Raw genomic sequence first — 23,871 nt, forward strand, 5'->3', positions numbered from 1 at the left:
TGGTGAAACTAGAAGATTAACTAACTTTAGAAAATAAATTGGAACTTCATTGTAAACACTCTGCATTTCCTATAGTTGGTTATTCTTCTCCTTAAGTTAAATTACACTAAGATGTTAAAAGATCAATAAGGCCTAATTCTTGGATCCCATCCAAGGTAGGTTGATTATTGAAGTACAAAAACGACCTTGTCATAAGGCAGTTTCACCAATAAGATGGACCTATGGGATTAATTTATAGGGGAACCTTTATAATAAGATTCTGATGTATAATTATTACTAGCTTTTGAGAATTATTAAATGATATCCTGGTGATATAACTGGTGATAGTAAAAATATGTGTATTTTTATAAAATCTATCCTTTTTTACTAATAAAAGTTTAATATAATTATACTTGTGAAAAACTGAAAGTGATCTTTCTCTGATTCAAATAGCAGAGTCTGGTGGACAAAGTTTCTCGAAGGCAAAGACCTGACATGAATATGCTATTTCTAAATATGAAAGTAAGAAGAACACACCTTGTTAGTGATTCACTCGATGAGGTACAGTGAAATGCTTCCTCACTAATATTTATCACTTGAATACTTAGTTTTTTCAGTTCAGTCTGGGACTTGATATACGCTAGAAATATTGCTAAGTATTACTTTTTCTAAATGGCGATGAATATTCCTCATTTTATTTTAATTTTTAAATTTATTTTATTTTTTATTATTATCAAAATTTAAATTTTTATTATTTTATTTATTTAAATATTTATTTTACTATTATGATGGCATTTAGGTTATATAGTTTATAATAAAACCCTGTATTTGATGCAATTACAAATTATCAGAACAGGAAAGATTTTAGAGATCATCTACTCTAGTGTTCCCATTTTATAGCTGAGGCAAAGGAGGTTGCCAGGGATCCACAACTGGTTAGTGGTAGTGCATAGCCCCAGTCTTGGATCCTAGTTCCTTTCTGATAGAGCAGTTACTGAATATTCATTATTTACAATAGGCAAAGATAAATTGAAGAAATAGGAAACCTGGGTCCTCATCCTAATTTTGTCACTCACCAGTTAGGCCACTTTATACAAATCACTTTCTGTTATCTGTAAATGAAGTTTTGAGGTTAGATGATTTCTTAGGGCTCTTCCTATTCTAATATTATTTGAGCTATTTCTAGATAATAATCAGTTTTCCTCTAATGTCCAAAGCTTTACCCATTTTTCAGTTGAACTAAAATAGTCATTATTATCTAAAGTGATTCAAGTGGTTTAAAAATTTTAATAACAAGTTCATGAATTGGAGAAATAATTAATGCGTAATTCCCTTAGTTAAAAGATAGCATCTTCATTTTTAATATCTTCACACTGGGGTAATATTTTTAAACAGTTGACAAGGAAAAGAGGAGACTTGAAGAAGAAGCTGAAAGTGACATTTGTGGGTGAGGCTGGCCTTGATATGGGTGGTTTGACAAAAGAATGGTTTCTTCTCCTGATTCGCCAAATTTTTCACCCAGACTATGGTGAGTATTTGTGATGAAAGTTTTATAACTAATATGTTCTCAAATTCACACAACTAGCAATTATAGTAATTTTACCCAGTCATATAGGTTATTGTGACTTGTTTTGCCCCTCCCCCAAAATTGTGCAATTGTAGACATAAATGCCAAAATGTTATTTTTAGATTGCAAGAAAATAAGTTTAAAAGTTTTACAGTTTCATGTTATGACTACCCAGTGCCCCTGTTTGGGAACATTAAGGAAAGAATATTAATGCAAAAATTATAAAAAATATTTTCAGGACCCATTATCATCATAGTCTTATATATTATCACCTGTTCCCTAAACTACTTCAATTTATCTTAATAAATTAATCTTATGAGTGTTTTCTATTTAACACTATTTTGATGATTCATTATAAGATATTCTGTTATTAATTTGTTAACTGATTTTGTCTTAATACTGATGATACTTTCCCATGAAGATTATTCTTTGGTCCTTAACTTTTCATTTGAAGAATTACAAATAAGTTAAATAAATAAACCAGAGTTAATTGTCTTTTTATTTTTGCACAAAAAAAATATGGTCTTGTAGCAATATTTTTTTTTTTACTTTTTGGAAGGCAATTGAGGTTAAGTGACTTGCCCAAAGTCACACGGCTAGTAAGTGTGTCAAGTGTCTGAGGCCGAATTTGAACTCAAGTCCTCCTGACTCCAGGGCCAGTGCTCTATTCACCGTGCCACCTAACCACCCCAGCAGCAATATTTTTAAACCACTACAATGTAATTTTCTAAAGGAATTAAATATATAGAAGTTAAATACATCATTCACTTAGAGGAAACAAAATATAATAATAATGAGCAGTACTGGATTGCTGTGCTTTGACATTTGAAAAATAATACAGAATTCTTCTTGGCTAATTTGGTGTTTGGTCCATGATTTCGTTGGTATGGGTAATCTTCCATAGATACAGTTGGCAACCCCTTACTACCATTTTGTTCCATGTAGTTTTTGTTCACATCTTTCCATAAATCACAAATAGAGGTCCGACACTGTGTCCTAGAAGGTCCTTCCTCAGGTTGTTTCAAAGGCCTAATATAATTTTTCACCATGGTATGAATGTGACCCAGGTTTCTCAGAGTTTCTTAGTGGAGTACCAGTTCTGGTAGGTTTTACCATTCATGAAGAGCTTCAGGTATAGTTCTGGCAACAGTGTCTGCTTTCTGAGTTCTAAACTACTTAAGGATGGACTGGTTTATCATAGGTAGCCTGGTCACTTGGTGACACATGCTTTGGTCATGACATTCATGAAACAAAGGAAAGTAGAAAATGCCCCTTAGTTCCATGGAGCTGCCTTCCATTGCTGCAACAATGATGGCAAAGTGATGGAAGTAAAGGCAAAGAGGTTTAAGAATCCATTTTCAGACCACCTAGAAATGTAAACTTAGCTGTTGATGTTATAATTATGAGGTCTTTGGCCAGTGACCAGTAAGTGGCTCTGTCACTGGAGGGACTGAATTATATCGATCTTCATATTCTTGGAATAAGTGAAAGACCTGTCAGACAGGGTGCTGCTAAACAGAAGGATGGTTCAAGTCTATCCTGAGGGAGGCAAATAAAGGAGGTGGCAGAGTCGATTTTATTGTTCATCCAAAAGCAAAAAGAAATGTCTTTTTATAGGACATTTGGTTATCTCATATTTCATGAGCAAGTCATTTAAATTCTCCTGAGCTTCAGAAGTTTCCTTATCTATAAAATGGGGCTAATAGTAATTGTACTATCTCATAGGATTGTTGCAAGACTGAGATGAACTAATTTATGCAAGATGCTTTACAAATTTTAAAGTGCTATATCAATATCAGTAATAATTAATAAAAAGTAATATTAAAATAATAATTTTTAATCATCATCTAAATTAATTGCAGCTTCTTTTTTTTCTTGATTTTTGGACCAGACTTGTGACTTCATTGGTATATGGAATTCCTAGTGAAGTATATTTCTTTACAGTTCAGATCAATACCTTAAAGACTTAGAGAATTGGTGCTGGCATTGAGAGGCCAGGGGTCATACACCCAGTATGTAACAAAGGCAAGACTTAAACCTAGGCCTGGCTGACTCTGAAGCAAACACTAGATCACACTGTTACTTCAGCCTCAACTTCTTTACGTCTTGTCATATCACCAGAAGGTTGGCCACCATGGGGTGATTTAAAAAAAAAACAACTATGGCGACCCATGAAATAGCCAGTGGACAGTTTTATGCAATCCCCTTCTGTTTCTGAAGTGATGGTGACAGAGTGAGGGGAAAGGGGGATGCTAAGAACTGTACGATTCTTTGTAAATACATAGAACTTTATTAGTGAATAAGTTGATTTACCTATTGGCATTCAAGATGTAATCTTTGTCAAATAGCCAGCAGTGTAACACAGTTCTGGAAAAAACAAGCTGCATACAAGATTTGTCACAGTCTTTTGAAGGAAACAAGGTTCAGAGGATAGTCCCCACCCCAGAAGTCAAGAAAACCTTGAAAACTAGATTTTGTTTCCTTTGGAGAGAACTTATAGAATAATAATTTTAAGTTAACATATATTTACTATATTTATGTTTATAAACAAATAAACTTATTAATGAGCGTATAAGTAAATTTATGAATATTTATTTATGTTAATATATTAAGCTACCTGGGCTAAGATGTTTGAACACCTTGTATAAAGTTTTAAAGATCTACAAAATACTTTACATATACATTATCTGACAATGATAATTGATTGAAAAAATATATTTTTTGCTAGATATTTCCTTTCTTCTTTAGAATAAGATTCTAAGAATTAACTTAAGAAGGATGTTTTTATAATTAATTTTTTTTCACTTCCTTTGTTAGTGGGAAGTAGAAGAGTCATGGATAAATAAAACTAGTGGATTTTTAACCTTGCCCAGATTTAATTTTGCACGTTAACATTTAAAGTTTATCTCTCTCATATGCTACAGCAGAACAACTAACATGGCAGTATTGACTACATAGAATCACCTACTTTGTTTCTGTATGTATCCTTTGTTTAGGGCTGATGGGCAATAGAATTTTCTCAGTTTAGGCAACAAAAAGAAGGAAGAAACTACACTATCCAGAAAATAAGTAACTAATTCCTAAGTAATCAAGAGTTGGTTTGATTTCAAAAAGTCAACTTTTTGTTGATTGATAAAATATGACTCTCTTCAATTAGTTATTTGTTCTGGTACCCACTGTATATAAGACTCTCTGACTGATGTGTTTTATATCTCTGTGTGTGTGCTGATATACACACATACGTGTATGTGTATATATGTACATATATGTGTGTATTGTGTATGTATCATATCTATATACACAAGTGGTGATTCAGTCATGGAGTTATTATGAAATTGTTTTAATGGAGGATAAATGAGGAGAAATCCCTTTGCTATAAAGAAACTGCTGAACATGTGAACTTCATGTGTTTTTGTATTGCATACTGTTCACTTTTGCTAAATATATTATTTTAATGAAATTGTCTTCCTTCCTTAGGCATGTTTGCATATCACAAGGATTCACATTGTCATTGGTTTAGCAGCTTTAAATGTGATAATTATTCTGAATTTCGGTTGGTTGGAATTGTATCCTTTAAACTGTCCACTAGGAGGTGCTAACAGACTAGAGAAAAAGGTATTCATGTATTTTTTTTTTAAGAGATTACAACTATATATGTAAAATTAAATGATCTTACTAAATATAGAGTTTACTAATTTCCACTAACTAGTAGTAGTAGTAATATTTCTGTTTATCATAAACAGGATAAATCAACATAGATATTGGTATAGAAGCTAAAAATCAGAAGATTAATTTTCATTTTTTTCTAGTTAATCTTTCTGCAACTAAAATAATTTATATTCCAGATATAACCTGAATAAGAAACTTAAGTGCTCCAAAAAGTAAAAAAATGCAGATTATTTATTCAACCAAGATTCAATATTTCTATATTCTTTAATTTGGTGCTTACTATATAAGGTACCAAAATATGATTATCTAAGACTAACTTCTTCTCAGGAAATTTCCAAAGTATTCTGTTCTCAGACATGAAATACATATTTACAGGAAATAATTTATTAAATAAGTTAGAGTTGTTAGAATTTAAAAATTGAATATGGGCCCTATACTGTTGTTTAGTGCCATGGAGTTTTTACTGGTATAAATTCTTAGTTCTAAATATTATTAAGAAACTTATGATCAATACCAGCAGCAAACTGTACTACTATACGCTTACTCTATGTGAGCCACAAAGAGACAGAAGACACAGGTTCTGCTCTGTAGGAGCTGCGGTCTGGTTGGGGTTACAGAACACACACACGAAAAATGAAATTATCATGGAAGGTAGCATAGTTAACTGTCAATGAGTGATAGAGATAGCAAGTGCTGCCCGGGTTCAGAGGAAGGAGGATCACTGTGGACTTCAGTAGTTGAGGAAAACTTCACAGAGAAGGCAAACTTGAGTTGATTCTGGAAGAATAGCCTAGAGGAGATAGAAAAGCAATCCAAGTACAACTAAGACAAGGAGTTTGAAAGGGTTGGAGTAAATTTTCAACTCAGCAGATATTTTCACATATAGAACTTTGTAATCAACATATAGCTTTCTTCATAGTTATCATACAGAATAGAATTATAAGCAAAACTATGGACAGAGAGTTTGCTGGTTATTTCTGTTACTGTAGACACCAATTTCTATGCAGATTTATACACACATATAATATATATTTATGTGTTGTATGTTTCCACAATTGGTAAGTTTTCCTGAATGTAAATTGAATTATCCTCATTGCCACTAAGCCCTAAATATTTGTTACAAAAAGCATTAAAACAAAGAAATCAAGATTACTGGCCTTTGGGGGTGGCCAGGTGGCTCAGCAAGTAAGAGCACCAGCCCCAGTGTCAGGATGACCTGGGGATCGAATCTGGGCTCAGATACTTAGCACCACACCCAGAAATAACTGGCCGTGTAACCTTGAGCAAGTTACTTCACTCCAATTGCTTTAAAAAAAAAAAAAAGATTACTGGCCTTTGAAACCTATGGTAGAAGAAAATCACGTTAGGCAGAAATTAAGAGAGAAAATACTCAACTTAGTGAGAAAGCAAAATTGTTCCAGAATGTGAAGTTTTCAGTTTTGAAGCTCTGAAAGTAAAATTCTGCTTTTGCTCTTTCTGGAAAAACAGTGAATCGAAAGTATTTTCAACAACAATTTTAGAACATCTGTAATATTTTAGGGTTTTTAAAATATGCTATCCTTCATATCTGTGGTATCTACATGAGGTGCTTTAAAGATTTCATGGAGAAACTTAATACAATAGTTTTTACAAGCAAAATTGATTCTAGAAATGGGGACTCTCTCTGTGTATATATATTACATACACACATATATATATATATATAGGGCACTTTATGGAACTGTTTTAAAGCTATTGAGTTTCTGTTGTATACTATTGACTTCACTATACGTTTCCTGAAGCAGGCATATAGTTGCTTGCATTGTACGGTATTACAATTTAATATCCAATTATCTGAAGATCATTGTTAGTTTTCATTCTAACTTGAGCAAGCTGGAATGTTTAATCATCTCCAACAAATTGTTTTTATTTCCAAGTTATATAAAAGAACACACACACACACACAAAACCCAAAGTCATATGTTGTAGTTTCCCCTCCTTCATTGGTGACCTGATATGATCTTTATTTAGTTAGAGTTTAAATATTCTGGAATATGATCTAAAACTCTTCTCTTTGCAAATGGGTCAATTACATTCCTCCCACACATCTGTCATAATATAAATATATACATTAAAAAACCACCAACCTGGAAAAGTTTATAAATATATCTACATTATTTTATTTAACTTCACTACTCCACAGTAATCTGTTCATATGAAAACCATTGGATTAACTTTTCACTGTAGGAGTATAACTATCCTGTAATTTGTAAATAGCATATTTATGTACAAATCTTAATTCTAATTTTAAAATTCCCAAAATGACTATAGCCAGAATCAACATTGAGGGCTACTCATTTTAGTAAACTGCTTCTTCTATTCAAATCACCTACATGAATGTTGATCTAATTTTAGAATATATTAAACATTCTCTAGAAATGTCTGAAATAGATACCTTTTGTGGTCTTGGATCAAGGTTTCTAAGTCTGTCATGAATTCTGTCCATTTAACCTTTTCCTTTTTTTGTTGTTGTTAATAAAAGGATTTTGTTAACCAAAACTGAGGGAGAAATCTTTGAAAGTGAGAAAAGGGAAATAATATAATACATAGAAGCGAATGGACATTTGACAATATATCTGAAAGAAGCTGGAATGAATGAATTAAAAAGCATTTATTGAATGCTTATTATGTGCTCTGTACTAGGGATACAAGTAGGAATTCAAGACAGTTCCTGTTTGTCAGTAATCAACACATAAAATTTTTATCAGAGAGTTAGATGGAAAGGCCCAGTGATCCTCAGGGTTCAGCGGCAAAACAGATAATTTTAATGTCATTTCCACTGATAAAACTATGTCTCTTACTGATATTGAACCATTTAACAATGCCAGGGGCTATGATAAGAACTTTCATTTCTAGGTTTTCAATAAATGTGGCAGCTGATGAGGAGGTGGCTTCAGAACCTGCAGAAGTACTTAACTGGTTATATCTCCACAAGAATTATTACCCTACAGTGTCAATGGGGGATGAGGCTTAGAGCAGGATTGGTGGTCACTGGAGCACTCCTATTCCCAGGTTTCTTGGACTTACTTGCCTATCAGTGGCACTTGGTCAATTGTCATTGGAGTGGTAAGGATGAGGGGTCTCCCTTCTCCACTAGGATTGCTTCCCTGGATGATGGTCTATTTAAAATGTGGTCGTTATCATGGATTTGATTTTAATTCTTAACATTTAACATATGTAGCTTATGGGACTAGCTGTATATAACAGCATTACCTTGGATATTCGTTTCCCACCCTGCTGTTACAAGAAGCTCTTAAGTCCTCCCATTGTTCCTGGTGACCAGAACACACCAGTAGGCATCTGCAATGTTGCAATAGAGGATCTATATCAAATTATGCCTGTAAGTATAAGTTTATTAACATCTTGTAGTTCTACAACAAATCATTTCTCTTCTGCAATATTCTCTTTTGTAACACTCTTTTTTATCCAGTTTCTTTACCGTTCATCCACTCATTTTATTTTGCACTCAATTTCCCCCTTCCTCATAGACACATTTTAGCCCACCTTGAGTACATGTTAGCTTGTAATAGAAATGGGCAAACTAGTCATGTTACTAGATGCTATGGAAGTTTCAGCAGGGGCAAGAGGAAAGATGGCAACAAATTAGAAGAATTTGTCTCCTGACTGGCGTGTCATTGAGAAGGGAGGAATCATAGGCCCAAGGAATGGATCATTTTGCAGGGTTAGATGGATAGACAGAAAAAAGTATGCATTTGCAGCATACAACCAAATTTCAAATTATCTATGCACAGATTATCCAGATTTGGAGAATCTTCATACTCTAGGTTTGACTCTTTCCTTTCAATATCCCTGGGAACTTCTCTCCCATATCTTTGGAGGACTTTGTGCTGCTTCTCAGCTAGTCTGATTAGGGTAATGGTAAAGCCCTGGGGATTTGCCCCTTTAATATCTGTTGGAACAGAACCCTGCTCGTCCTACAGGGACTGTAGTTGCAAAAGGATGATCCTACTGCTGCTGTTAGTTCATCAAGGAATGATTAGAGAAGATTGAAAAAATCACAATCCTACAATGGCAGCTATGACTAGGTTTGAAAGGCTTTGCTTACCAGAAAAGGGAAGGGAGATTTCCCTTCAGCTATATGGCATATCTCTAAAGTATTCATTACGTGTATGTACTCACTTAAACTCTAAATTGGGGAAGCCCAATAATACATACAAGGCATGCAATGTTTTCTCATGATACTGCCAGAAATTTCCAGGAGTTGTAGCCCATGGTTCTGCTAATTTTACAGAGAACAATTATAGGAAGTTATTTGATCCCGTGATACATACAATACTTAGAATTTCATTTTTAGAGGCCCTCTAAAATAGTGGTGTCAAACTCAAATAGAAATGAAGCCCACTAACAACTACATAAGGATCCCTGCAGGCCATGTTTTGACTTAGAAAATAGCGTGTTAGTATTACCTATATTTATGGTATTTTGATTTATTTTGTTAAATATTTCCTAATTACATTTTATTCTGATTTGATCACATGCAGGAATACTGTGGGCTAAATGCAGCCTGACAATTCTGCTCTGAAACAATTCCCTAATTTTATATATGCTAAAACTGCTAGCCTTATATAAGTCAGTCTCTTCAGACATAAAATTTAGTGTTTAAGACTTCATCAGGGCTTGAAAATTTTGCTTTGGATCTAGAAACCAAACACTAAATCAGAGAGTAACAAGGACCTAATAAGATGAGTTATAATCACCTGCAAGCATTTTCTTTTCTTTTTTTGCTTTTTTTTGGAGGGTAACTGGGGTTAAGTGATTTCCCCAAGATCATATGGGTAGGGTCTTTTTGTGTTAAGTGTCTGAGGCTGGATTTGAACTCAGGTCCTTCTGACTTCAGGGCTGGTGCTCTATTCACTGCACCACCCAGCCGCCCCTACAAGCATTTTCAAAGACAAAGCCATGGTGATCTCACTTCCAGTTGTTATAGAGAAGAGGGAGAATTGTGTAGTGACTTGCAATGACTATGAGATTTTTATATTTTCTCTACTGCCAAGTAACTGCTTTCTAAGTTCAAAATACAGGCTGGTCTTTCTAGAAGAAAATTTGAAGGCACTTGAGAAGCACCTCTTTTAGGGCATCAGAAATGGTGAGGATTGCCTTTTAAAAAGAGGTGGGGGTGGTTTCCAGAGTGAAAAAAAAAAAAGACAAAATGGCTGAAGAGGAAAAAGAGAATCCTGAATTGTGTCAGGAGGTTGGAAAATAGTAAAACGTCACACAAAGGAGGGAAGAAAAAAGAAACCTGTAAAAATTGCAATAAATAAATATGTAGAAACATGTATCCATATATACACATATGTTTGTGTGTCCTTTTGAAAAGGAAAAGCTGACTAACCTGATGAAGAAACAGTTATTTGTCATCCAAAGAATAATAAAGTAGATCCAGAGGGGAGAGATCACCCATTAATGGTCAGAGAAGAAAGAAAAAGTAAGCTCCCTGTTCTTTCCATGTGGAAAAGTGCTCTCCTAATGTGCCAAACCCATCTGACATTAATAAGATACCCTTGTGAGAAAATCCAATAACCAGATGGTAGAGAAATATGACATAGAGAGAACGTTTTGGTGAAAAGCAATGTTCCAAAAATATTAAGCACTATATACAGTCACTGGATGCCATGGTGAGCTGGCAGCCTGTCTTTGAAAAGCCTGACAATGTCTAATGTCTTCTAGCTCTGAAATTCTGCCATTCATGTTTTCAGTTTCTTCATTTGCAAAATGGAGGTTGAACTATATGTCTAAGATCTCTTTGAGTCCTACTATTCAGTGATTTCTGTCTCGGTGGGATCTATATTTTAAAATTTTTGATAGAATATCACCAACAAATTAACTTTTAAAGAAGTTAGATTTCAGTGGGGTTTTTTTGTTTTGTTTTAAGCAATCGGGGTTAAGTAACTTGCTCAAGGTTACACGGCCAGTTATTTCTGGGTGTGGTGCTAAGTATCAGAGCCAGATTCAATCCCAGGTCATCCTGACTCTGGGGCCAGTGCTCTTACTCACTGAGCCACCTGGCCGCCCCTGGATTTTTTTTTTAATGAAAGACTAGGATCATGAACAGTCTTAAATTATAGCACTAATGTATTTCTTAAATGTAAGTAACACATCATCTGTCAGATTAAAATATGTGATCAGCATATTTTAATTTATTTAATTAATCAGCACAATAAAGAGAATCATAAGGTTCATGTATTTAGAGCTAGGGGTAGAGCACTACAGTGGGTAGAGCACTGGGCTTGGAATCAGGAAATCTCCTCTTCATGAGTTCAGATCCAGCCTCAGATACCTACTGTGTGACCCTGGACAAGTCACTTAATCCTGCTTGCCTCAGTTTCCTTATCTGTGAAATGAGCTGGAGAAGTAAATGGCAAACCACTCCAGTATCCTTGCCAAGAAAACCCCAGAAGGGGTCATGAAGAGTCAGATGCTACTGAAACAACTGAACCACAAATTTAGAGCTAAAAGGAACGTCTGACAAGGTCTGGTCTAACTCCCTCACTTTTGTAGATGAATCCTCAAGCCTTTATTAAGTGCCTCCCTTGTGCAGGCCCTTGGCTAGGTGCTGTAGATACAAACCTAAAGTGAGATAGTTCCTGCCCCCGATGGCTTCCATTCCACTGCCTTGTACTACTTAGCTGATGAGGAAGCTGAAACCCTGAGAGCCTCGCCTGATGTCCTACAGGCATCGAGTGTCAGAGCCCAGATCCTGACTCCAAATCCAGTCCTCTTTCCTTTGTTTTTCTCTGCATTATTAGTTGCTTCTCTATAATATAAAGTTAATTAAAAATAGACCATTGAAAAAAAAAAGATGAAAAAATTTAATGAAAATAGACCTGTGGAAACTCAACATTTAGATGTTTCGGAGGAGTAAAATGAGGTGGAAAGATGCATTGATGTGTAAGAACTGAGTCACATTCCAGGCTAACAAAATGAGGGAATAATAGTAATGTGTTAAAAAGAACACGAAGCCAGCCCACTTTTGGATGTTGGCGAGTTAAAAAACAAGTTAACAACCCAATATGACAGGTAAATGAATGTATGTAGGTTTATCTAGTAAACTATTGTTTGTCATGGAGGACACCATTCAGCACATGGTGAAATAGGATTGTCCAGTAACAAAAAACTCTTCCCAGGGCAGGACCAGTGTTAGAAATATGGCAATTTCCTTTGTGATTTGAAACTGATAGGGGAGGATCATAACTTGGATTTGTCACCTAAATAGGCCTTTCCCCCACCTCCTAAAATATGCCCAGTAAAAGAAGGTTGGACCCACAGGGGGAGCATGGCCTGGTGACTAACGTTTGAACTTGGGGTCTGAAGGACCTGAGGTCAGAACCTACCTATACCTTTGTGACCATGGACAAGCCATTTAACTTGTTTCAGCCTGCATCTTCTCTTTTCTAAAACGAGATGAGTTAATAGCTGTGATGTTTACATCACAGGTTTGTTGTGGAACACAAATAGAATAATGTATGTCAGGCTTTGCAAACCTCAGACAAGCACTATTATATAAGACACTTACATTCCAGGAGAATGCAAGCTTTTAGAAGGCAATGGGGTCAATTTCATCATGATATATCCTGTGCCTAGTGCACCACTTATACATAGTAGGTGCTAATAAATGCTGGTTGCATTCATTATACCCCAATCTTGGAAAGAAAAATCAAATAGGCCATTGATGAGCTACCTGAAAAAAAAATTCCACACTGGGACCAATTGCACTCATGAATGTGTTCTTACATAGCTTCAAAGAGTGAGTAATCTTTGTATTAGACAAGGGCTTAATGGAGATATGATGAACCTGAAGAGAGACCTGAGTCTCTGAACCATCACACTGAGTAGTTATATAGTTATTTTACTGGCAAGTACTTCAATATCATCATAACTTCATTTATCTTTAGAATGGAAGGAAGGAAGGAAAGAAGGAAGTACTATGATGTTATGTCAAGTAATTTCCTACATTGTCCATGAGTAAGGACTTAATATGATTAAATATTGGATATTGAATATTAATATTAAATAACATAATATTGAAGATAAAATTCAAAGTGATTCAAACAGCATTTTCATTAATATTTTTGCACAAAACTCAACTTCCCAGAAATGTATTTTTTAATTATTAGAGAAAAATGGAAGCAGAGTAAGGTTCAGGTGGACATTTTATAAACAAATACAAATTACGTTCCATTGAAACAAATACCTTTTCCAGAAATCACATTTTTATTCATTTGCTTCATCATATTGGGTATTCATGAAAGTTGTGGGTTTTGGAAGTTGTAGTTCAGAGATTTGGAATTGTTACTAAGAATTTCAGGAATCCAGAGGCTATTGGCCAGTGTGTAAATCTATCTAACCAAAGACTGAATGAATCTTGAATGACAAAACTAGTGAATAGAAGTGGGACCTCCATTATCATTTCTTAAGGTGATCTCCTTTTAATGAAACTAAAATATTAATCTGGGTCACCCATATAGACTAACTGTAGGGGTAGGGAACCTGCGCCCTCGAGGCCACATCTGTACTTCTTTGGGTACAGCTTTTTTACTGAGTCCAAGTTTTATGGAACAAATCCTTTTATTAAGGGGATTTGTTCTATGCTAGAGGGAGGGAATACCCAGACTTTGGATAACTCCCATTGTTTCCTAATAACCATGTCGTGTCCCTCTTCTGCTTTTCTGGTTTTGATTCTCTTTGGCTGATTACTATACCCATCCCAGCATCAATTCAATCTAGACTAATTTAATTCAGTAAGAATCATAGTAGGGCTCTAATCCTTTGTGGTTTTAGCATTGCCATTCCATATTTTCTTCATTTAAATAGTTTTGCCAAAAGTCCAGTGGGGTAAAAAATAAATTGTTAGCTTTGAAAATTTGGAAATAATTTATTTTAAATTATTAGAATATAAAGATGATGGAAAATGTTTTGTTTTTATGATTCATAATGGTTAATGACAAAATAAAACACAAAATGAATCTGCTTCAGATATGCAGTACACAATACATTTTCACATTAATGTACTTGAACTAACTTCTAATTTGCATTTAGTACCTGTTTAAAGGAATTGATGACAGGAAGGAATTAGGAAAGAAATTTTGTAATGAAGTCAAGGGATGAGAATGGTTCTGAACTTTCTAAGACATGAATCCCTCATCACTTCATGTAACATACAAAGCTTTGACAAATAGTGACTTATTTCCAATGTTCCTATAAGCATGAATTGCCTTCTGGTACTTATTAATTTTAACTAATTAAGCCAATTTTTTTGTAATCCCGATTTAAACCCAGTTTTGCTTCCCCCAAATTCCTAAATTTTTTTTGAGAAAGGAAATTGAAAATTTGAGTACTACTTATTCATTTTATAGGATTGTGACAAGCAGAGAAATCTGTTTTTTAGGGGAAAAAGAAGTTTTAAATAAAACTAGCAAAATTTTAGTGGGAAGTATATGGAGATGCTTTCAATTAGCTGCTCAAGAACACATCCCATTCTGCTATTTGCAGTGAACATTTTCTTTAGTTTTATGATGTCTTTCACATAACATTTATTTCCAAATTTACCCCTTCCATTATGACAGATTTGAGGGGGGAAAGTTCAGCAAATCAACTGTCTCTCAGTTTATGCACTATTGTACTCTTATCATCCCTAACCTCTTCAACAAAAGGAAGGTAGTGCATTTTCTCATCTCTTTGGAGTCAAGCTTGGTTTTTATAATTGTACAACACTCAGTTTCATTTTATTTTTCTTCCTATTTACATTGTTGCAGCAACTGTATATATTCTTCTCTGCATCAGTTCATAAAAATCATCCCATGTTTTTCTGAATTCCTTACATTTGTCATTTTTATAGCATGATAATATTCTGTTACTTTCATGCATCTCCATTTGTTTTTCAGTTCCACAACCAAAGAACATCAACTTTGTTTCCAGTTCTCTGCTAACATAAAAGTACTGTCATGAATAGTATGTGCCAAAAAATGGGATCTCTGACCCCAGTGGGTATAGATATTTTAGTCACTTCTTTTTAACACAATTCCAAATTGATTTCCAGAATGATTGGACCAGTTCACAGGTCCCCCAAAAGTGTTTTAGATACCTGACTTCCTATAACCCGTCCAAAATTGAGAGTTTCCATCTTTTGTTATTTTGACAATTTCTCGGCATAAGAAAAAAAAAAAACCTTAGTGTTATTTTAATTTACATTTCTCTTATTACTATTGATTTGGAGCTGTCTTTTATGGGATTGTTGTTAGTTTGCAATTTTTTTAGAACTGCTTATATACTTTAATATAGCATTCATTAGAGGAATGGTTCTTAGTCTTTTATACTTGCTTTATTTTGCTATGTATCTTGGATAGCAAATCTTTATCATTACTATTGGATATGATAGTTTTTCTCAAATCAAATTCCCCTTTTCTTAGTTGCATAGATTTTGTTCACAAAATTTCATGTACTTGAAATTTCTTTACCTTTTATGGTCTCTTATCCCTTGTTTGGCTAAGAATTTTTCCCCTATTCACAATTGTGAAAAGTATCTCCATCTATTTTCCTCATGTGTGTGTATGATGTGACTTTTAAATATTTAAATAATTTATCCATTTGGAATATATTGTGGCATGTGGTATAGGATGCTCATCTAAGCTTTTTTTTTTTCCTAAACTACTTTCCATTTTCCCAGCAGTTCTTGTCAAATAGGGAGTCTTTAGTAAGCTAGCTTATTTTCTTGGATAATGTAGACATTTTCCTGTTATCTAACATACCAGAAAACTTTGCAATGATCTAAGAATATTTTGATAAGCAAATTTTTTTTCTTGGGTACATGTTTCAAGTTATAACAGAAAAGTTTTCAGAATAACATCCCTTTTGTTAATAAAAATTCACCATACCAACTGATGTGTAGTTAGTTATGTATTACCTTCATGTTTTAGTATATAAATAGTTTACTGTATTTATTTAATTTGCAGTATTAATTTCCATTTTAAGTGAAATTGCATATATATCACTCAATGTAATCATATAAAATAGCACATAATATTCATTTTTACAGGAATTGGCCCATGGATTAAATGAACTTTTATCACATGATGGCAATGTTGAAGAAGATTTTTACTCAACCTTCCAGGTAATATAAATGTAAAACAAAATGACATGTAATATTCAAATCAATATCAAATAAAAATTTTATTGTTACCACATTATTGAATATGGTACCTGCCAGTTGCATGTCACTATACTAGGTATTTGGGATACCTAGTTTTGTTTGTTTAGTCACTTTCAGTCGTGTCCATTTTTTCATGACTTCTTTTGGAGTTTTCTTGGCAAAGATACTGGAGTGCTTTGCTATTTCCTTCTCTAGCTCATTTTACAGATAAGGAAATGAGGCAAACAGGGTTAAGTGACTTGCCCAGGGTCACATAGCTCATAAGTGTCTGAGTCCAGATTTGAATTCAGGTCTTCCGGACTCTAGGCTTTGTCCTCTATGCACTGAGCCACCTACCTTCTTATTTGGGAAAGGTAACAGAGCCTAATCTTAATATTGTTATCTACTCCCAGGTATCTTATAGCTTAAAGTAGAAACAAAAAGGTAGTCACAAATAGATTAGAATGACCTTAAATATAGTTCCCTGATCATCACAGATGAATAGAAAATTCTATGAAGATGAATGTTGTTCTAAGCCTTATTTAGCACCTTATAGAAAAGCAAAGGTATCAAAAACAATGTGAGTAATCTGGAGGGAGCAAATCAGCATGGTCTTGGCGCAACTGCTGTCTTTGATCTCCTTTTGAAACAAAGGCCAAACTGTGCCCTCACATCAAAAATCAGTTTGGTAGAGACCAATCTGTAAAACAGCCTGCATGTAAATTTTCTTATGTTCTACTCCCCTACCAATACCTAAGGATAATTAGAAATCCACAGGTTTGCAGGTAACTAGGAATTATCAGTATGATCCAAAAATATCTCAAAGGGATAGAGCCAAGATGGCAGGTAAAAGTTAGGGACTTGCCTGAGCTCTCTAAAATTCCTTTACAAACAATTGAAAATAATGCCTCAAAATGAATACTGGAGCATTAGGACCCATAAAAGCATGGAGTGAAACCATTTTCCAGCCCTATACAATTTAGAATGCCAGCAGGAAAGATCTGTCAAACCAGAGTGCGAACGGAGCACAGGCCAGCAGAGGCGATGCCCAGGCAGACCGTAGGAGCAACTGAATTGGTAGCTGGGACTCCTGGAGCTTTCGTCCCACAGATGGTAAGGGGGTTGGAAGACTGATCAGGAGACGATAAGGGCCCCTTTACCGGCACTGGGTGCAGGACTCTGCTGCATTGTCCCCCATGTGGATCTGGGTCATAGTCCTGGAGTGCAGTCCCAAGGTGGGGAGGAGCACCAGCACACCAGAGCTTGTAGGCCTGGGGAGGCAGTGGGGGACCTTTGTCACAGTCAGGGCAAAACCCCTGCTGCGGTCTCTCAGAGACGAGAGCACAGAGCAGGAGAGTAGGAAACATGCCTCTCTTTAGATCATGCCACCTTGGAAGAACTAAAAACTTATAGACATCACACACACACACACACACACACACACACACACACACACACACCTAACTCTGAAAACAGTAACACAAAAAATCTGAAGCTTGGGACAGTGCCCCTTCTACCCTGGTGGCAGAGCACAACTTCAGGATAAAGTTTAAAATCAAGAAATAGACTGGGGAAATGAGCAAATAACAAAAAAAAGAACCTGATTGAAGAAAGTTATTGTGGCAGGCCTGCACAACCTGCAACTCACCAAAGGATTTTGGGCAGCCCACACCCGAATGTAGAGGATCCCCTCCATTTTTCACAGCTTGCCTAAAGATCTTTGGTGGGCCACAGGTTGTGCAGGCCTGGATTATGGTGACAGATCAAAACACAAATTCAGAAAAAAGACAAAAAAGTCCAAAACTTCCAAAAAAAAAATGTGAATTAGTCTCAGGCCCCAAAAGAATTTCTGGAAGAGCTCAAAAAGGTGTTAAAAATCAAATAGGAAAGGGAAAATTAGGAAAAGAAATGAGAGTGATGCAAGAAAATCATGAAAGAAGAAAGATTTAATACCTTGGTAAAGGAGGCACCAAAAAATACTGAAGAAAATAACACCTTAAAAGACAGAATAAGTGAAAATGTAAAAGAGGCATAAAAATCCATTTAAGAAAACTCCTTAAAAAGTAGAATTGGCCAACTGGAAAAGAAGGTTCAAAAGCTCACTGAAGAAAATAATTCCTTAAAAAGTAGAATTGGGCAAGTGGAAGCTGATGACTCCATGAGACATCCAGAAGCAACAAAAAATCAAAAGAATAAAAAGATAGAAGAAAATGTGAAATTTCTCATTGGAAAAACAACTAACCTGGAAAATAGATTGAGAAGAGATGATTTAAGCATTATTGGACTATCTGAACACTGAACTATAAAAAAACTTAGACATCATCTTCTAAGAAATTATCAAGGAGTACTGTCCTGATGTCCTAGAACCCAAGAGTAAAATAGAAATTGAAAGAATGCTCCTAAAGAGATCTCAAAATGAAAACTCCCAGCCAAATTCCAGAGCTTCCAAAAAATATTACAAGCACCCTGAAGGAAATAATTCAGATATCATGAAGCCACAGTCAGGATTTGATAGCTTCTACATTTAAAGGATCAGAGGTCTTGGAATATGATATTCTGGAGGGCAAAGGAGCTAGGATTACAACCAAGAATCACCTACTCAACAAAACTGAATATAATCCTTCTGGTGGAAAAAAAAATGGACATTCAGTGAACTAGAGGACTTTCAAGTATTCTTGATGAAAAAAACAGACCTGAATAGAACATTTCATTTTCAAGTACAAGTCTCAAGTGAAGCATAAAAGGGTAAACAGGAAAGAGAAAGCATAAGGGATTCAATAAGGTTAAATTATTTGCATTCCTACATGGGAAGATATTTATAACTCCTGAGAGCTTTATCATTATTAGGGAAGTTAGAAGGAGTATACATAGAGAGCACACATGTGAGTTAAATATGATGGTATGACATCTAAAAAAAATAAAATTAAGTAAGAAGGAGGAATGCAGTGGGAGAAGGGGGAAGGGAAAAGTAGAATGGGGTAAATTATCTCACATAAAAGAGGCATGAAAGAACATTCACAGTGGAGGGATAAGAGAGGTGGGGAGAGGGGCAGGGTTGTGCTTGAATCTCACTCTCATCAGAATTGGCTCAAAGAGGGAATAACATAACACAGTCATTTGGGTATAGAAATCTACCTTACCCTACAGGAAAGTAGGAGAGGAAGGCAATTGGGGCAGGGGAAGGTGATAGAAGGGAAGTCAAATGGGGGGAGGCAGTAGTCAAAAGGAAGACACTTTTCAGGATGGACAAGGTGAAAGCAAAGTGAGAGTGAGATAAACGGGGAAATAGGATGGAGGGAAATATGCAGTAATCATATCCATGGGGGAAAAAAACCTATCAGATTGGCTATTATGACAGAAAGAAAAATGACAAATGTTGGAGAAGATACGGGAAAATCAGGACACTAATGCACAGTTGGGAAAGTTGTGAACTGATTCAACCATTCTGTAGAGCAATTTTAAACTGTGCCCTAAGGGCTATAAAGCTGTGCATACCCTTTGACCCAACAATATTACTACGAGGTCTGTATCCCAAAGAGATTTTATAAACAAATAAAAGGAAAAGGACTTATATGTAAAAATAATAATAATAATTATAGCAGCTTTTTTTTTGTGGTGGCAAAGAGTTGGAAATTGAGGGAATGCCAATCAGTTGGGGAATGGTTGATTGTGATGAAATACTATTGTACTATAAGAAATAACAGGTAAGATGCTCTCAGAATAACCTGGAAAAAATTACATGAACTAGTGCAAAGTGCAGTGCACAGAACCAGGAGAACATTGTACATAGTAACACCAATGTTGTATAATGATCAACTGTGAATGACTTCTCAGCAAGACAATTCTGAAGGGCAAAAAAAAAATGCTAGACACCTCCAGAGAAAGAACTAATGGAGTCTGAATGCACATCGAAACATACTTTTTTAACTTTCTTTTTGTTGTCGGTTTGTTTTCTTTCACAACATGACTAATATGGAAATGTGTTTTTACATGACTCCACCTATATAACCTATATCAAATTCCTTACCTTCTCAAGAGAGGCAAGATTTTGGAACAAACAACTTTGTAAAAATATGCTAAAAACTTTTTACATGTAATTAGAAAAAATAAAATATTAAAATATCTCAAAACAATAATGCCAGACCTCTTATTGTAATAGGAAAGCATGTTAGATATAAAAACAAAATTGAGTCAGCCAGTAAACTTTCTGGGCAGCCAATTTGGGTATTGTTTTTGTAAGACCGTGGATAAGCATGAAATTGAGGGGAGAGGGACGAGTTGACCAGTATGCAGCATCTTGAGGGTTTAAAATGTAATGCAAACGTATTTTTTCCCTAAATTTTATCTCTTGGTTGAATATTACATAATGATGTTATCAAAATAGAAACATTAAAAAATGTACTGTAATGGCATCTCCCATCAGGTTTTCCAAGAAGAATTTGGAGTAATCAAATCATATAATTTAAAATCTGGTGGTGATAAAATTCCAGTTACCAATCAGAATAGGAAAGGTATGTTCAATATGTGTTTTTTTGTCTGAAATGCACCTGAATTAGCCATTTGCTTATATTCATTAATCAAATGTATAATCTCTTTCTAGAGTATGTGCAACTATATGTTGACTTCCTTCTCAACAAATCCATCTACAAACAGTTTGCTGCATTTTATTATGGATTTCATAGTGTATGTGCTTCAAATGCACTAATGGTAAGAGATTTGGGGTTTTTTTAAGTTACCAAGTAGGCCTTTCGGTATGCAAGAAAAAAATGATTTAGAGTGACAGTCCTGATTATGAATAACAATTTTTGATAGATAAGGTTTTTAGTAGAAAATATTTTCAGTAAATTTATGTTAATTATTACTATATTATCGTTATTTTTTATTTGGAGAGCTTGGGTGGATTACAGGTGGGGAATGTTGCATAAAATTTCAGATGAGGTCACCATATTGTTAATCTTGCTTATTTCATTTTGTTATAAGAACCGTTTTATGGGGTGGGAGTAACATACCGTATTTCCCCGATAATAATACCTATCCCGAAAATAAGCCCTCCCCTTACTGTGTAAGATTCCTCTAAAATAAGCCCTCCCCCTAAAATAAGCCCTATTGAGATTGCTGCTGTAGTGAAGGTGATCCCCTGCGCTACACGCCCCACCCTGTGAAACACACACCGCGCTCCGAGCTGCATCCAATCAGAGCTGCAGTAGTGAGTGCGTCATCCTGTTCTTCCCCAGTGATTTGCTTATTGAATAAAGATAATTTTTTTGTTCACATTTACCTGTTTATTAAAATTGCTGTCAATGTTCATTAAAATAAGCCCTCCCCTGAAAATAAGCCCTCTGGTGTTTTTCTGTCCAAAAAAATAATAAGACAGTGTCTTATTATCGGGGAAACACGGTAGAAATGTCTACAATGTATGAACAAAGCATATTAATAAAATTTACAGAAATAATTTTTAACTAGTTAAAACAGGGCTGGAGATAACCAATAGTTAGCTCCTTCAAAAAGAGGCAGCATTTGATGTGTAGTTGGAATATTTTAGTACAAATCCTAACCCTGCCGCATAAACCGTGTGACTTTAGACAGGTCATTAAAAGTCTTGGGACCTCAGTTTCCTCTTCTAGACAATGGAGATAATAATCATCATCATGTTATTTTGCCTATATTGTATACTTTATAAATATCCATATAAATTTGAGCTATTAATTTCAATTAGGCAAGTGGACTGGATTAAATTCAGGTCCAATTAGCCAAACAATCTCAGGATTGGAATGGAACTGAAACCCTAAATCTATTATTGCTCACAGTTTGGAGATAACAGCTTAGCCTGTCTGTGTTACAGCCTTAGAGTCAAGCTACCTGCTATAGATTTAGGGTATAAATTCTTTTTTCTGTAGAACTGGGGACTCAGAATATCAGCTGCATTAGAAAGAGTTTATGTATCTGCCCTCTTGTATCTTGATGTAATTTTAAGGATTGTTTACTTTATTACATATGGGACTATCAACAAATTCCAATACATAGACAAAAATTTTTAAATACTCCTGTGAAATATTTAAAAGTTTTAAAAAATATTTAAATGAATTAATAAATGTTTGTATGTGAATTAACTTTAGCAATATCATAACAAAAAAGCCCTGTTTGTTTCTATATGTCCTTTTGGATTTATTTTTCTCTACAATTTTTGGTAAAAGTTTTTTGTTGTTGTTCATCAATCATGTCTGACTTTTCATGACCCCATCATGTGTTCATTCTTGACCCCAAGGAGTTTTCTTGGCAAAAATCCTGGAGGGTTTGCCATTTCTTTTTCAGCTTATTTTACAAATGAGGAAATTGGGGCAAACAGGGTTAAGTGCTTTGCCTAAGGCCACCCAACTAGTAAGTATCTGAGGCCAGATTTGAACTCAGGAAGAGATGAGAGTTCCTGACTTCAGACCCAGCACTCTATCCACAAGCTGCCCTTTTGGTAAAAGACCTCAGGATAAAAGCCTTTAGGTCACCAGACTACACTTACCCTGATGTCCCCTAGGTACCCTCTGAGTTCTCTCTCCCCATTCTCTGCTAAACTGGAGAAAGCTAAATGCCCCTTCTGCCTCTTCTCTCACCTCATAATTACCTCCCTGCAGTCTGGCTTCCTACTTTATCATTTAACTGAAGCCTCACTCTCCAGACTTACAAGTAATCTCCAAAGGGCCAGATCTAATCACTCTTTCTCAATCCTCATCCTTCTTGATTCTGTAGCTTTTAACACTTGTCTACTCTCTCCCACCTCTGGATTTTCCTGCCACTGCTACCACATAGCTGTGTACCTTCCCTTTTCAGTCTCCTTCATTCCATCATCTATGTCATGCATTTGACTATGAACGAGTCCAAAACCCTATCCTAGGTCCTTTTCACTTCTTTCTCAATTTTCTCTCACTGAATTTAAGTCCCGTCTCTGATCCATCTTGACCATGTGACCCTGAGTAAGTCACTTAAACTCTTAGTACTCTGAATAACCCTCTAAAGCCATAAGTTGAAGAAAAAGAGCCAACTTGTACTGATAGAGGGAATTTCCTCATCTGGGAGTTCCCTAGACCAATGAAATTACATGGTCATTGTTCATCCAATCTAACCTATTTAATCTGACAATGAAAAATGGGAAATGCATGGAGTGACAGACATTAATCCACTTAAAACAATTTCTTGTAGAAGTTTCTCAGTTGTAAATTAGTTGCCCTAATGAAGAGACCAAAAGAGTGTATCAGCTACCTTCATCAGCAACACCTAACCTGTTTGCTGTGTAAAGAGACATGAAAGTCAAGGGCAACACCAATCTAATGGACAAGAATGGTAAATGACTATAAAAGTATCACCTCAAAACAGTGACAAGCAAGAGACGGTAAATAAATCTTGCTCAGAGACACAACTAAGCAAAGTCTTCCCAAGTACATTTAAAGATGAAATTGGAAGGAGGAAAATAAACAGCTGA

At 35.2% G+C, this 23,871-nt stretch overlaps 1 protein-coding gene across 1 annotated transcript in view; it reads left to right on the forward strand.

Annotated features, from left to right (window-relative positions):
• The window catches only part of HECTD2 (HECT domain E3 ubiquitin protein ligase 2), a 127,475-nt gene that overhangs the window by 90,347 nt on the left and 13,257 nt on the right, over positions 1-23,871 (forward strand). The window contains exons 13-19 of the mRNA XM_069099217.1: positions 433-540; positions 1,375-1,507; positions 5,024-5,112; positions 8,436-8,594; positions 16,308-16,382; positions 20,824-20,911; positions 21,001-21,107. Of these exons, the coding sequence (XP_068955318.1) occupies positions 433-540; positions 1,375-1,507; positions 5,024-5,112; positions 8,436-8,594; positions 16,308-16,382; positions 20,824-20,911; positions 21,001-21,107 (759 nt within the window). The remainder of the gene's footprint in view (positions 1-432; positions 541-1,374; positions 1,508-5,023; positions 5,113-8,435; positions 8,595-16,307; positions 16,383-20,823; positions 20,912-21,000; positions 21,108-23,871) is intronic.

The sequence above is a fragment of the Petaurus breviceps genome, unplaced genomic scaffold (genome assembly GCF_028583685.1).
Source record: "Petaurus breviceps papuanus isolate PSGF00001 unplaced genomic scaffold, PetGlider_PUasm1.0 37, whole genome shotgun sequence".
Classification (NCBI taxonomy): Eukaryota; Metazoa; Chordata; class Mammalia; order Diprotodontia; family Petauridae; genus Petaurus; species Petaurus breviceps.